The sequence below is a fragment of the Fundulus heteroclitus genome, chromosome 3 (assembly GCF_011125445.2).
Source record: "Fundulus heteroclitus isolate FHET01 chromosome 3, MU-UCD_Fhet_4.1, whole genome shotgun sequence".
NCBI classification, from domain to species: Eukaryota; Metazoa; Chordata; class Actinopteri; order Cyprinodontiformes; family Fundulidae; genus Fundulus; species Fundulus heteroclitus.
The window spans coordinates 30,858,831-30,874,700 of record NC_046363.1 but is presented as its reverse complement, the minus strand read 5'-3'; the positions used below and the strand labels follow the sequence as shown (position 1 = coordinate 30,874,700).

The 15,870-nt window shown below is 39.4% G+C and overlaps 1 protein-coding gene across 1 annotated transcript; it reads right to left on the bottom strand.

Moving 5' to 3' along the window:
* Nucleotides 1-273: 273 nt before the first annotated feature.
* On the bottom strand, nucleotides 274-5,664 carry trim35-28 (tripartite motif containing 35-28). The gene is made up of 7 exons (XM_036135203.1): nucleotides 5,576-5,664; nucleotides 4,989-5,489; nucleotides 3,886-3,981; nucleotides 3,470-3,700; nucleotides 3,335-3,357; nucleotides 3,101-3,219; nucleotides 274-1,577 (listed from the first exon to the last, which is right to left on the bottom strand). The coding sequence occupies exons 2-7, from the start codon at nucleotides 5,397-5,399 to the stop codon at nucleotides 1,042-1,044; spliced, it is 1,416 nt and encodes a 471-aa protein (XP_035991096.1). The 5' UTR covers nucleotides 5,400-5,489; nucleotides 5,576-5,664; the 3' UTR covers nucleotides 274-1,041.
* Between the last annotated feature and the right edge of the window lie 10,206 nt (nucleotides 5,665-15,870).

The window sequence follows — 15,870 nt, the reverse complement described above, 5'->3', positions numbered from 1 at the left end:
AGCAGTTTGTAAAAAAAAAAAAAAAGTCATGTCCACAAAAGGGCATCGAGAATTGTGAGGTACAGCTTATATTTACAGTTTAAGGGAATGAAATGAAAACAAATCCATCTGAAAATAATCCAATTAAAACATGTAACACGCTGTTTTCGGAACGCACTGCATAAAAGACTATGAAGAATTTGATAATCTATAATCATATCTGTGTTTTTCTAATACTTATGAAACAAAACTCATGTTTCAGGAGCATCTCCAGAAATATAACATCACAATGGGTGTAGTGACTGCAACCAATTTTATTGACGTTTGGACAAGTGCCTTGGTTCAGTTCACACAACTTTAAGTAAAGTCTACATTGTCGTCAGTTTGGAAATAAAGTGAAGGACAGCTACCACAGACTTAACACCAACATTTAGAAAAGAAAAGTGTGTGTGTGGGGGCATTCCGGGGCTAAAAGTCTGCGCCCTGCTCTAACTATTAGCCCACCAAGACAAGTAAAAAAAGTAAAGAAACAAACAATTTTAACAGATATTTAGAGCAAATAATTTGCTGTGCTATGATCAGAATTAACAGGGCAATTTGCTCCTCTTCTGAAACTTCCAATAATCCAACACAATTCTCTTTTTGCAGTAGACTCAGTTGCTTTAACAAAAGGCACACAGGTATAAAAAAAAAAACTGCTTCTCATTCATAACACTGATCCCAAAACAGCCAAAGTCTTACTGTGAGCACAAATCATTTCTAAAAATAATTCTGAAACAAGAAATCAAGAAAACTCTAATGCTGTTATGTTTTATAGAGCTAAATGGACTTGAAAGATGTCTAACACAATTTAAAGCACTTCTTGCAGCAACTGTAAATTAAAATTCATCATATTTTTGGTTTTTCTTATTCTCCTCCACAAAATATTAGGCCTAAAGCCGATCTCGTTTGGTATAGGGTTTCAAACATCACTTTGCAATAAAAGCATTTTTTTTCCCTCAGCGATTCAAATCATGCATAACTGGTTAACATCAACCTTTCTGTAATATTTGGGAGGATCATTTACGATGTGTGAACAGCTATTTTTCCAGGAGCCAGAACCATGGGAGTAGAATGGAGGCCAGGGCCGAAAATAGGGAAAATTCTTGTATCAAAGTTGTGCGTAAAGGTGATCAAATGCTTTTCCCTCCCCCCGTCCCAAAACGACACCTCTCCCTTATCCATATTTAGCTTGATGCGTATTTTTTCAAGGACGTGCGTCACGTTTAGATCGGCACGCTCGTCACTGTGGGCGGTGTACACCCCTTTACTCAGCCCTATAGCCCACACGCCGCGACTCGGCGACACGGTGAACTTCTTCTTCCGGGCCACGTCTCCTCTGCACACTCCCAGGACCCACTTGGGGTTGTCGCCGACGGTGACGTCCCATTTGTATTTGCCAGTTTTGTATCCCTCCGCCCCCATGACGAAGACGATGGGATCAAAACGCTCTCGGTTGTCGGGCACCACCAGCCGCTCCGGGCTCTCCTTCATGCTGGTGAGGTCGGGGCTCAACTCGAGCCATGGAGAGGCTGTGGCCGGGTCGAGCACCACTGGGTCTGCACGGACCACAAACAACATATAATCCAACCTTCTGAGAGATTACGCAAAACAGCCTTTTAAGAAAGTAAAGCTTTAAACAAGCGCGTAGATCAGAGTTGTGTTGCCAACTTTGGATCTCGGGTTTATGTCGAGCTTAGATCTGCTGAGACGGACTTTGGCCAAAACTAATTTTGCTTTAAAAGCATAGGAAGATATAAACAAACAGCATTAAATATATATTTGATTAGATATTTAACTAACTTTTGTTACTTATATTAACGATGAGCGGCAGACTGCGGGCATTCCCTAGAGCGGTGACACGCAAAAGGTTTTTCGTTCCATCTATGGTGACCAAATTTAAAAAAGCCAAATGTGGGACAACAGGATGCTTATGAGGGACGATGCAGGACACATTACCAAAACCGTGATGACATCCTACATGGTAATTTAACACAGATTACACATTATACTAGTTAATTTCTGCTTTGCCTGGTAGTGCACAACAATGAATTATCACGGGTTTACAAAAAGCATTATTAACCTTTTTCAGACTTTTGCATAAAGTTGAATATTGTTTAAGTTAATCACGGCTGCTGTTGCCTTCTCTGTTGCAGAAATATTTGGGTTTGAGTAAAGATGAGCTCATAGATCGGCATGAGGCTTTTTTAAATGTGCGTTTCCTGTGCCACTCACTTCTAGTGTCGCTTCACGAGCTTTCCTCCGCGTGTCTTGACAAACTTCCCCAAAAAAAAAAACTTTCTTAGCAGCATTTTTCTTCTCTTTGCTGTAGCTTCCTTAATATCCTGTACACAGCCTGTAGCTTCATGTGATATCTAACGGCATCAAAATCCTTTTCGTTTTATTCTTACGAGCATTTTTAAGATGCGAAGCTGCATGTTTTAATTTACAGCCTACGCAGCTCTCATTGACGATGGCAGCAGCTCTGCTTCCTTTTACATTTCAGAAAAGCGCCTGTTGAATTTTTTTTTTAGACTTTTCAGAATTTGTCCCAGTCAAATGTGAGATATTGTTTTAATGTGTGGGACACAGAGACAGGAATGAAAAATGTGGTCAAATCGATACATCTGGTCAACAGAGTTTCAACCCATAAACTCACTGTGGAAGAGACTTGTGGCCCGTTGTTGGCCGGGTATACGAGGTTAACCATAAATAAAGTAAAGGAGGAAAATGAGAAAGCTCAGCACATCAGTTAATGTATAGCTCTTATCTACTTATAACCTGAACAGTTCAGCCTTCCTGTTATCTGCATTAAGGCTTGCTTTCTCTTGCTCTTTTACAGAGATATGCAGAAGACGGAAAAAAAACTTCTTGCATCCCCATAATTTCACAAGGTGTTTAAAATTTAGGTTTGACGCTTCACTCAATAAGGGTGCTGGAAACCATTTGATTCTGGTCCGTGACCAAATTCTCTTTAAATCTCTGGTCTTCGAAGCAACAATGGAGAAAACATGCGTTTTGCACCAGGGACCTTTGGGTCAGTTATGTTTTTTTTACTTCCATGATATGTTGATATACTTACAATATTTGACATGAGCCTTCATGTCCTTCCAGATCTTGTAGCCCAGAGAACCAACGTGTTTGCCCACATTTATTAGGGCATCATATGGAAAGCCTTGCTCGGGTTCAATCCACTCGGTTCTAGAACAGAAACAAAGACAAGTCAAAGAAACACAATCACGATCGCTCAAGTTAATTTGTGTTTACATGCTGATATTACTGTACAGACATTCACATTCACTGAGCAATGACTTACTCTCTCTTGACTTTTTGGAAATTCTGCAACAAAAAGAAGATGGGATAGAGAGTTTGTGTTGGTAATTAGCCTTGGAGCAGGTTTTACAGGACAAACTCAACGTCAGACAAGTTGGGGAGTGCGGCCCTCCCTTACCTTCAGGAGCAGCAGATCCTCGTTGCCCATCTCCTTCTTTAAGGTCTCAATATACTCCGTTATAGTAGCGATGTCACTGTTAGTCATCTCAATGACCCTATGCATGTAGTCGATCTTGTCCTTCTCGTCGTGCGACAGAGCTTCCAGTCGCTTGGTTTCTTCCTGGTAAAGCCACTGGTGGAGCCTCTCAAACTCTGCCTTGATTTTTTGCTCCGTTTCTCCTGCCTGATGCTGTGTTCAGTTGGAAAGACAAATTAAAACGGCACAGACACATAACAAATCACCCGATTTCAATCAGCCTGCAGTCTATTTCCCATGTTATGAAATCCTCTTTCTCTAAGCCTCATTAATCCTTGTCCAAAAATTAGACCCATGAAATGCAACATGAGCCCCCTGAGAAATGACAGTAACCTTACCTTAATGTACTCCACTGTATTGCTTATCTTCTTGGTGAGCTTTTTGTATGAGCTCACCTTCTTTTCAAAAATCTGGACTTTGAAGCCAAGCTCCTTCTGCAAAAGCATGAGAACAGCAGACATTTAGAAAAGGAATAAATGTTGTGTTTACCTTAAGAAAAAACACTGCAGGCAGACTGATAAAGTTTAAATTAGACCTGAGTGACTTAAAATACAAATAGGAAACTAATGATACAAAAATAGAGAAACAAAAGAAAAATTTTAATTCATGCAGATATGTTGTTTAAAGGAGTGGGAGCTATTGTCGTATTATATTAAAGCACCATACTTACACACACCATATAAAGCGAGAGCTACTTCATTATGGACTACCAGTACTGACCTTTGAACAAGTCAGAGTTCACCTTAACTTTAGCTAAAATAAACACATTGTACATGCTTTGTTATACATCGTCATTTTAAAATCTATATAAGTGCAAGTGTGAATAAACAGGAAGAGTAAAGGAATAAAACAAAGTTTTAGATGTAGTTCACTGGTGGATTGTGCTTTTTTTTTTTTTTTTTTTTTTTTAAGAACAGGCTTGTGGGCACCACATGTGGTCTTCAGGAGCTACCTGGTGCCCTCAGGCACCATGTTGGTGACCTCTATAGACCTCTGGTCTATAGTAATAAAACGAAATCACTACAGTGTAAGCGAAGCCTCATGAACCCTGTGATGGCGATCCTGTTGGTAAATGTTGAGACGATAATATCAGTTGCAATATTTGCCTGTTTTTTGTTTTCTCTCTCTCATCTGTGGCTTCATCTGTGACCCTCAGCATAATCAGGTGTGAGTCTGGAGCGTTCAATGTTCGTTTTCCATCCTTATTGGCCAGTCAGATATGAAAGGAACTAGAATAAATAATAAACTTTTCTAGATGGCGTAGAAAAGGGGACAGTGGGAGGCTTTAGAAAAATGCAAACAAGAGTTTTGCTCCATTGGCACTTTTTAAATCTCCATTTATTATTAATCTAAATATTCCAGTAATGTATCCACGGACCTGGAACCCATGTGACCTGCTCTTTAATAAAGAAGACAATCCAAACCTAAAGAGTGGCTTTACCTTGCAAATGGCTGTGCCGTCTCTCACCGACCACAGCCTATGCATGCTGTGCTGGGAGACGCAGTCCACGCAGACAGGCTCCTCGTCCTTCTCGCAGTACAGATCCAGCGGCTTTAGGTGCAGGTTGCAGAGCTCGGCGTTGGGCTGGTTCTGGACAGTCAGCAGGTTGAGCTGCCGGAGGAAGCTCTCCGAGGTGTTTTTGAGGGCCAGGTTACCGACAACCCGGTTCTGCTCGTAAGACTCCCTGCAGAGAGGGCAGTTCTTGCTGAACTTCCAGTTGCTCTGCTCACATTCCCGACAGAAGCTGTGGGAACAAGGCAGCAGGACGGGGTCCCTGAAGATCCCCTGACATACAGGGCAGGTCAGGTCCTCCCGGAGAGGGAGGGAGTCCTCTTCCATGTTCTCAGCCATGAGTCTCAGTTTTAAGTCTGCTTTCGATGTTAGAAAAGACACGCAGACACACTCCGCTGTCTCTAAATGACGCCTAACAACCTCACGCCTCTGTAAAAAAAATAAAATAAAACGAGTATTACAGAGAGAAATTGAAAAAATACAACTAATGTTCTAACACGAACCAACTTTCTTACCTTTCACAAAGTCTATTTCCGCGTTTTCATGACTGTCAAAAAACTAAATCCATGGGTTTGTTCTTACAACACTGCCCCCTAGTGGTTCTGGAGGTCTGAGATGGGTCTTCATTTAAGCAAAAAAGCCAATTAAAGACATAACAGCCCACCTCTGGGAATAAAACTGCATAGGAATGATACATGTATGATTGCTGGTAAAGATTCTCAGTCATCCAGGTCATGATAATTCCAAAAAAAGTAAAAAAAACAAAAAAACAACTGGACTTTTTTCCCCCAGAGTTTGAAGACATTTCGCTTCCCATCCAGAAAGCTTTCTCAATTCAAATATATAACGCAATATGTGTATGATTGTGTATAAAAGATATGTGTATGTGTATGAATATGTGTATATTCAGACAGATATGTGTTATCAAAAATGTGTATTTGCGTTCATGCAGCGGTGGATCTGGTGTCACAGGCAGCACCATGATGTGGGTGATGTGTGGTGACTGACACCTCTGGAGTCGGATGTACAAATATGTGAACCCACAAAAAAAATCTCATATTTACATTTTGACCTCAGTTTTTAAAAGGTTTTATTCATACTATATAATAAATTTGATAATGTTCAACAATATGATAGCAAGTAAAACAAAATGATACTTAAAATATGGTAAAATTGGATCTTTTAAATTTTTTATTTTTGGCGGTAGGTGGATCTCTCTTTTTTTTATTAAATTTGAAAATTCTATATGATTCCTTATGTTTATATGAATTCCATGTTTAGTACATAAAGATCCTTTAGTTTTGAGATATAATCTTCCATTTTGCCAGAACAAATTCAAATGAGTGTATCTTTAGACCAGGGCTATTTAACTTAATTGCTTAGGGAGCCACAGGTAATGAAGGCTGACAGGTGTTAGGTAAGAAAAAAAATAATTTGAATGATTTGTTTCCTATTAAATAGTTTTATTATTGCATTGAATCATACATGTGTAATTCAAAGACAAGTATTGAAAATGCTTTCATCTTCTATATAAAATCAAAAAAGAAAAATGAGAAAATATGCACACATTCTGTACACCTTTCAGGTTGTTGAAAAGTAAACACACAAATGCATTAACCTCCTGTCATTTCCCCCCAAAACATGTTGCAGTTTTACTCATTTCTGTTCATGCAAACAAAGAAAGCTGTTTCTATGAGTAGCCTAAAAGCCAGTAGACAGCAAAGTTGCAGCAAATACAAAAATCATCATACTTGTTATGGTAAGCTCAAATGTTTATCTTCAAAACAATGTTACAAATCTGTCAAATGCGCTGTGAGGACTCAAGATTGCACCGGTGTGTGTGGCCTGCCATCTGCCTCTGCCAATTGTGGTTTTTATTATGACAACTGAAATGTCAAGTGGCCTTAACAGTGTTGGGGGGAGCAAAAAAACTCAAAAACCACGGAAATAAATGTGTAATTTAACAGTCTTTCACTTTAGTTGGGGATGGTCTACTGACTCTTGTGGAGCCTTCTGCCCCAAAACTCCTGCATGCAGTTGTAGTCTTAATATCTCACAGGTGGTTTTATAATGGATTAAAGTAAACTCAATTTTGTATCTTTCATTATAGGATGATGATGATGATGAAGACACCTTGTCTACTGCCACAGAGAAGGAACAGACACAGACACTTACAGAGGTTTGGTCCTTAAGAGTGTACAGCTGTACTTACAAGAAAACAGAAACACGTGTAATCAAAAAAAGAGTACCTAAAAATGGAGCTGCAGAATACACAACTGGAAATTATGCTGCCGGGACATCTGTTAAATAGGGGTGAGGTGTCCACAGGGGTGGATGATTTTATTTGAACAAAATATTAACAGCTACCATATTTTCACTTGTTCTGAAACTGCTCGCCCATCTTTCAAGTCTACCTTGTGGTCCACATTGTCATCTGATACATATATATGTATATATATATATGTACATATATACATATATATGTATATATATATATATATATATATATATATATATATATATATATATATATATATATATATATATATATATATACATTGTGAGAGAGAGCCTCACAATGAAAAAAAATAGTACTTATTTGAAGTTGTAGGTATGTTCCGTAACTAAAATTAGGCAAACTGTCAATCAACTAATTTTAAATGCCAATGGGGTGAATGGTGCATTTGCATAGAGAAGACAGACAGACAGACAGACAGACAGACAGACAGACAGACAGACAGACAGACAGACAGATTCTATTCTATATTATTTCCTTTTACACATCCTAAGGTGGTTCAAATGGCAAAAAATAAAATAAAAAATGTTTGTAGTAAAACCCACAAAAGGTGGAAGTACGATTTTCTTGGATTTAGATATAGCATCACAAAAATAGACTCCTAAGTGTGCAACGTAAGACAGTTGCATGTGTGCGCTGTACATCACATATACACATCAAGCAAACTTTGCTCATGAAGTACAAGTATGTTTAGATCTATTAGGAGCCTGTGTAAACCCAAGCTCATTTTGTGCTGGGATGTATCCGTCCACATGCTACATTCATGCAATGTAGTTGATATTTGTAAATGTCGGAGGCTTCTTCAATGTGAGTGCTGTCATATTTGGATGATTAATAGAGAAAATGTGGGGGTAAAATGCAAATATCAGTTAACTTTGTGGTGTGTGTGTTTTTATGTGCAATGGGAAACCTATTTAGAACTACCATAACTTCCGCAAACATTTTGTACACATTTGTAAATCAGACCCCTTTGTGAAACTTAGGAGTCTCTCTTATTTTGACCCCACTATAACCAGCAGATGGCGCCACCAACTATTCCATACTGCGAGAAGCCGGTTTAAATTGCAGAAATGTTATAGGACATCCTCACACCTTAATACATACAATGGTCGATGTGTGTCCTTCTGTTTCTAAAGATCTTTATGACCAAGTAAACAGGAACCAAAACTGCTCAGTATATTATAAAAAGATCTAACACGTTATGGACTGTGTAGTGGCAAGAGATGTTAAATCCTTCTCCTGGAAATCTGTTACATGCTTGAGTTTGATTTTAATTGTTAACACTAGTCAGATTTACACACTGTTCTGAAATAAATGGCCAAAAAAAGGAGAATTATAACCTGCCAAATGTAAATTTTCTATGCAGGTTGCATTAATAAAATCTGATTCTGTGTTTGTAACCTTCAACCTTTTGGGTTATTTGTATGGGTGTGTGTTTGTGTAGAGTGGGTGTGTGTGTTAGTTTGTCCACAGGAAATATACATACACACACACACACACACACATGTATATATATATATATATATATATATATACATTACAATGATGAGGAGTGTAGCACTCACAGCCCAAGAGCAGCAAGGGGCAGGTAGCCTTGGCTTCCGGAGGCTGAAGCCTAGTCAGGCAAACACCAGGCACCCCCCCACAGAGGCTCCATACACCAGACGTGGGTGTAATGAAACACAGGCGCAGCAGCTCCCAGGCCGAAAAAGGCACACGGAGATATACAGGGTACCAAACCCTGCCATTCTGCCCGTCAGGGGCCTGCACAATCCCCCATGGCAGAACTGTCCAGCACCAAAGAGAAATAAACAGCCAAGTGCCAAACATTTGCAACCCAGGAGGGTGGGTCCCACTGTCAGAGCCCCCCAAGGTTTTACCCACATAAATTGTCCGTGCTAAGCCAGTACAGGCGCAGAGGCAGGAGCAAAAGAAGGCTGTGACCAACCCACCACCACAAGGCTTATGTGTCTCAAATGCATTAAAACTGACATGCAGGATGTGTCCGAACAAAGAAAGCAGGGCTACTGCCAGGTACTCCCTTCATAACAGCAAGTTAAATAAGACCACACCCAAAGATCCTATTGTTGTCTTGCATATTTTTAGGTGGGAGCAGATGTGCCAAATAAGGCTGCAGCATGAATAGGAGATTTATGCTGCCGCCTTGGCAGTCCCCTGGAACCGGCTCCCCAACCGGCCCCAGCTCTGTGCCATTATCTCCACAAAGGAGATAATGGCACAAGAGCTCCCTGGTTATTATAGAGAGGAACCCCACCAGGGTGGAAACCCCCAGGTGGGAAAAGCATGGGAGCACCCAGGCCAGGCGAGCGCAGTCAGTGCCAAGGACCGGGGGACCCCTCAGCCTAGCTGAGACTGCAGAAACCAGCAGGCCGCAGCAGGTGCACCCAGGTCCTTCAGTGTATCATACTGCAATCTAATGGAATAGAAAAACACAAAGTAATACATCATCATGAAGTAAAAAGAAAAGAAAACATATTTTTACATTTTTATTTATAGAAATAAAAATCCAAAAGCGTGGTGTGCCTTTCTATTCCACCCCTCCCCCCTCTTCCCGGCCCCGTTATCAGCACCCCCGAAATGATACTTTGCTGACCCACATTTCTCTGCAATTCTGGCTTCAAAACATTTGGAGTATGTCTGTACATGTTTTGCACATCTAGAAAGTGAAATTCTGGCCAATTCCTCTTTGTGACACAGCTAAGGCACAGTCATACTGGAAGTGGATCATCTGAGTAAAGAGGCTCTCCATCTAACTCTTCTGTTACCTGCAGAAGAAAAGCCTCCCCCCAGTATGACGATGCTGCCTCCACCAATATTCTCTGAGGTCTTCACAAAACAACTGAATTTATACTGAGATTAAATTGCACATATAGGTGGATTCTAATGAGGTGACTTTGAAGGTGATTGGTTACATTAGACTTTGTTTAGGGTTATCAGCTTAAAGACAACGCAATGCACATGCATCGCAAACTTTTAAGATTCAAATGTGAAAAAAAGTGAAACCCATTATTCATCTCCTTTCGACGTCACATTTTATTTTAGAGCGTCTCAGAACGAAAATACATCAAAAGTTTGTGGTTGCAGTCAAAAATAGTTCAAGTGGCCTTTTGACATTTGCTACATATTCAGTCATTTCCAGTAAATTAGAGTATTATTGAAAAGGTATTTGATTTTAGTAACTCAATTCACTAAGTGAAGCACATTATACAGATTTATCTCACAGGCTGATGTTTTCAATCTTTAATTCTGTTAAGTATGATGAATTTCCTGCTACAGACATAAGACCTATATAAAATTTTTTTAAAAAACAAGACTTAATTTATTTTAGGTTTTTTGAAGGGTTTTTTAATGCTTCCCTATCTGTAGAATTAATATTAATCACCTCAATCAGACAGAATTTCCCCAAACTCATGGGTTCAACAGATGGAAAGAGTCCTTTTAACAAATATCAAAACTCTGCCGCTGTTCAAGTTTCAAAGCATGACTCGGGGCTGTGACATGGCTGACGGACATTCTTAAATTTTCCTGTTTTGCTTTTTCTTCTTTGTGGGGAAGTGTTCCAATTCAAGCTATCTGTCAACCAAAGAGGATATGACCTACATGCACCATCTTTCATCTCCAGCTGCAGTAACAAGAGAAGCAGAGAAGAACACATTTTCCACTCTTTGCTAGTACTGAAAACAAGGGGCAGGTTTAGTCATACTGGGACTTTAAGCAAAAGACAGATGTGAAGTTCCCTTTTCGCCATCTTCACCGTAGACCTGCTTCTACTATATTGCTTCATGCAATAAATGTGTTTTATATTTCATGTGATGCATGGCTGCATTCATCTCAAAACCGAATTCCAGATGACTGAAGAGCAGTTTGGTGCAATGTTTGCAGTGCTGTGCATTCAGAGTACTGCACCTGAAATATGGTGTCACTTTTGCGGTTGTGGTTCTTTTTTGGTCGCGGCCAGGGTACATAATTTAGGGTGACATGTAAATCCCACTGTGTGCATGTTGCTCTCATTACAATCTACCATGTTAAACCTACCAAACTCAAAGCCAGGTTTGTAACACTTAAACTAAACTTCTAAATCTAACCTTTTGTAAACCAGCCTTACCAATCCTCCCTTATATAACTGCATGCTGAGAACTTAAATTAAAGAACCCTAACAGAGCCTGCTTGTTAAAGTCATAGTCTAGGATCCCCAAAACTGAAAATGTATTAGTGTTGGTGAAGATATAAAAAGATTTAACTAGTTATAATTAGGACATTAACTAATAAGAATTATTTAAATCTAAGGAGCAAGTTCCAGCAGGGCAGTGTAAAAGACGAGCAATGAAGGAGGAAGGCTATAAGTTGGAAGACAATTTAATGGATAAAAGTGTGGACAGAGCCAATACATCTTCTTAAATGGACTGACTTAAGGACAACCAGCCATGAAACACAGCTGTACTGAAACACCTCAGCTGAACCTGGATGAGCAACATAAGAGAATAACAACAATGATTCATGCAAAGATAGTTTTACAGTAAATGAGTCTTCTGCAGAGCTCCTGTCAGTCTAATTATAGATTTTTTTTAAAAGAAGATACTTCCTTATTTTTTTTAGATGTTTTTGTCCCATATGGAATGATACAAACATAAGTTGGAGGAACTAAAAAGGACCCCAACACTCACTGAAGCCATTTTATTTATTGATGTCAGTATTTTGTGCAGAAGACTGCTAACAGGATGATAATTGTGGCATTTGGACAGTTTCAATTTCTCATGTGTTAAACCTCATGTCAAATATCTATGGAAGACAGGAAGATACAAAATAATGTACACCCCCTTATTTTCCGTTATCAAATGCGAGCAACGGAGTTTAAGCAAATATTCAAAAACTACACCAACGCATTAATCTGAGACCAGGTTTTTTTCCCCTCATTCCTCTTAATTTTTAAATATTACCATAATAGCTTTAATGCCCACATCAAGATCTAAAGAATACTTTTATTTTTAGCTATGGAGTAAGTTAACAATGTCCTAAAATGCTTTCTACAATATGGCTCATCAGTGGCAGAAAGACTAAATGTGGTAGTGCATCAGAATTTATCAGGATGCTCGAAGAAGAAAAAACAAGTAAATCAGAAATGTTAACTCTTTTGGGATAGCCACGTTACACAACAAAGAAAGAGCTGCTCTCCACAAGTACGAGTACTAGAATAGGACTAACTATGCGGAGAACATTGAGGTAATTAAATAAAAAAAATATGGATGTCTGGCAATGTATTCAAACACCTGAGACTTTTTCACATTTTCTTAAGTTACAAAGCATTTAACATATTTTATTTGGGATTTTATGTAATAGATCAACACATCATTGTGAAGTAGAACAAAAAATTATATAATTATAATTGTCTTTTTCTACTATTTTCATTCACCACCCCCTGAGTCCATATCTTGTAGAACCAGCTTTCACTGCTGATGATGAATTGCAAGTATTTTGGTGTCCCCCTCTAACAGCTTTTGGCATCTGGAACTAGATCTGTAGGTTGTAGGCTGTATTTTTTATTTATTTATTTTACTTTTTTTACTTTTTTGGAATAGATCTGTAGGTGTTTTAAGTTTTATTTCATGCCTTATCAGTTAATTTACTCATATATTGTTAGAGCTTTCCCTTTATCTCCTCCCTGTCTGCCACTGTAATTAAGCACATCCTTTTCACCTGTATCTTCTCATTTGGCCCTATGACACCCACCTGTGTTCCCTGCTACTTAAGCTCCAGTAGTTTCTGTGCTGGTTCCTCTGTTATACCTGCTGTTAAGCACCGCGATGTTCTTCCGCTGACATGCTGGGCCTCGTTTTTTGCGAATTATTCTGGATTTTTGCCTTTTCTCTTGCTTTAATTTTAATTGTTCCATGAAAGTATTCTTAACCTTGATCATGGCTCCTGAGATCTTGCTAAATAGCTCACACTGGTGCATGTAAACAAACCGGTGCCTGACCAATGAGAGGAGGGTATGCTACACACTGCAGTCTGCAACCACTTTCAGCATAGAGGAAAACATAATTTTATCTGTGTCCGACTCTCATATATTATATGACACTTCACCTGTGATGGGCACAATCTTCCTAATCTGCAAGCAGAGAATTGAGGAGCTCACTTTTCACTCATCACATTAGCATTCTCACTTTTAGTATTAACGTTCTGGTAATGGCGTTCTATCTAAAAAATTTAGAAAGTTTTTGCAGAGTGGTTAGCTTCTGTTATATTGGGTTTTGATACCTGTACGTACGCTAACAACGTTCACAAGATCTTCATCTGCTGAGAATGTCACTGCCCTGACTCTCACTACACATCCACACAGACTTCTCTACAGCAATAGCACTCATGGCTCAACAAAAACAAATCGTTAACAGCTGTGCTGTTTTCTTCTCACTTTTCTTGTTCTTGTTATGATGTGGTCTAAATATTGACAGCTCCCATTGCTCTACAACACAGAGACGCATGTTATATGCACATGCACGTTGTTTTGTGGTTTTGAATGATTCAGACAGAAGTCTGATGGTGGTTGTATTTAATTAGTGCGGTAGCCGAGCTTTCTGGGTTTGTTTTCGACAAAGCATGAAGTGGAAGGAGATTAGACTCGGCGCTGGGCTTTTAAGTAGCGAGTGGCTCAATCGGACTTTTCCAAATTTTATTTAGTACTTAATTTATACTATTTACAAGTGGCCTCTCTATTATAGTGTGGTGGGCTGCCTGTTGAACTTGTTTCGGGCTTGTTCGTTTTCATAGAGCTTGTTGCTTGTTTCTCACACAAGAACTGTCAACACTGGCGTCAAGCCGACACTCGCACCATATTTTTAGATGCTGCTTGCTGGGCACAAAGGGTTGAATAGAATATTATTTTTGAATCAAGAAGGTTTTCATTGTCACCGCGAGCCATGGAGATTTTTTTTTGAGGACATACTCCGGCTTGGGACACAGACGACAAACAATAATAACATAGAGAACAATATGTACAGGTTTTTCTTTTCAGATCTCTGTGGTCTGCTAGTACTCGCAATCACTTGTGAAAGTCCGCCCGACCTAAACATGATTCATTGTGTTGGATGAATCGGTCACTTGAAGCTTCTTTGATTATACATTCAAGCTTTTGGGGAATCTTGTGCAATGTTCTTAAACCCGATATGCAGAACTGTGCAATAACATAGTTATGAGTTAAGAGTGTGCAAGAGAAGTATACATGTGATATTGTAACATGTAAAGCCTGCAGTAAATCTTGTGCAATATACTTAAACCTTTATATTCAGAAATGTGCAATAAAAACTGTGTAATGAAACATTCCTGATGGTTAAGAGTGTGCAAATACTATTCATTCACAGTGGAGATGTTGTAATGTGTACAGACTTAGTCTCCTCAGTAGGGGGCGATGGCTCTTACAGCTTTAGCGAAGAAGTTATTTCTAAGTCTGCTCGTGCTGGATTTGCTTCCACTGCCGTGTAAAACTTATAACTTTAAAGTAATTTATCCTGAACTAAACAGCTATCTGCTCAAACATGCAGCACTGTCCATGTTCGTCATGCGCCATGTGCCTGCCTGCAGCATCTTTTGTCTCAAGATGTGTGACAGACTAGATGACAGCCTTTGGTTAGTGGCTAGCGTCAGCTTCCCTAAATTTCCTTATTTATCATTTCCATATTTATTAGTTTTACAGTCGGGAAGTTAATATTTTCCATTTGTAGAATTACGAGCTTGTGAAGCTGGTGTAACTTTTTGGGTTAGCTATGCCCACCACTGCACTTTACGCAGACATCATCACGAGACACATAAAATGGAAGCCTTGAGGTCCGCCATAAAATTATTAATATTTTCTATGCTGTTTCCTTGTCTGGTAGGATGAGCCCATGTATGTTTTTTTTTTTTTTCTTTTGTAGAGTAGACTTTGAGGAGCCAGTTGAGGGGGCTTGGGCATCTTGTTAGGATGCCTCCCTGGTGAGCTGTTCCGGGCATGTCCCACCGGGAGGAGGCCCGGAAGGAAGACCCAGAACACGCTGGAGGGACTTTTTCGGCTGGCTGGGGAACGCCTTGGGGTTCCCCCCAGAGAAGCTGGCCCAAGTGGCTGGGGTGAGGGAAGTCTGGGCCTCCCTGCTTAGGCTCTTACCCCTGCGACCCGACTCCAGATAAGCAGAAGAAATGGATGGAGAGAAGACTTGACAGCAATATATCATCTAATTCCAGCAAAATCCTCAGACTCTTTATTCTGATGCCTTGTCTGTCATGGACTGCTGTGAAAATGTCAAAATCCCTTAAATTTTATGACCAATCATATTTCTTGAATTTCTTGGACAGCCATATATTCATACGTTTTGTTTTTCCATAATCCTGCTTTTAACTTCAGAATAACTTTATTTCCAACCTTTCTGACAACTTCCTTGGTCTTTAGGATGTCGATTATTCACAAATATTCTCTAGCATACCTCTAAACTTCACAGAACAGATAAGAAAAAATTACATTCGGGT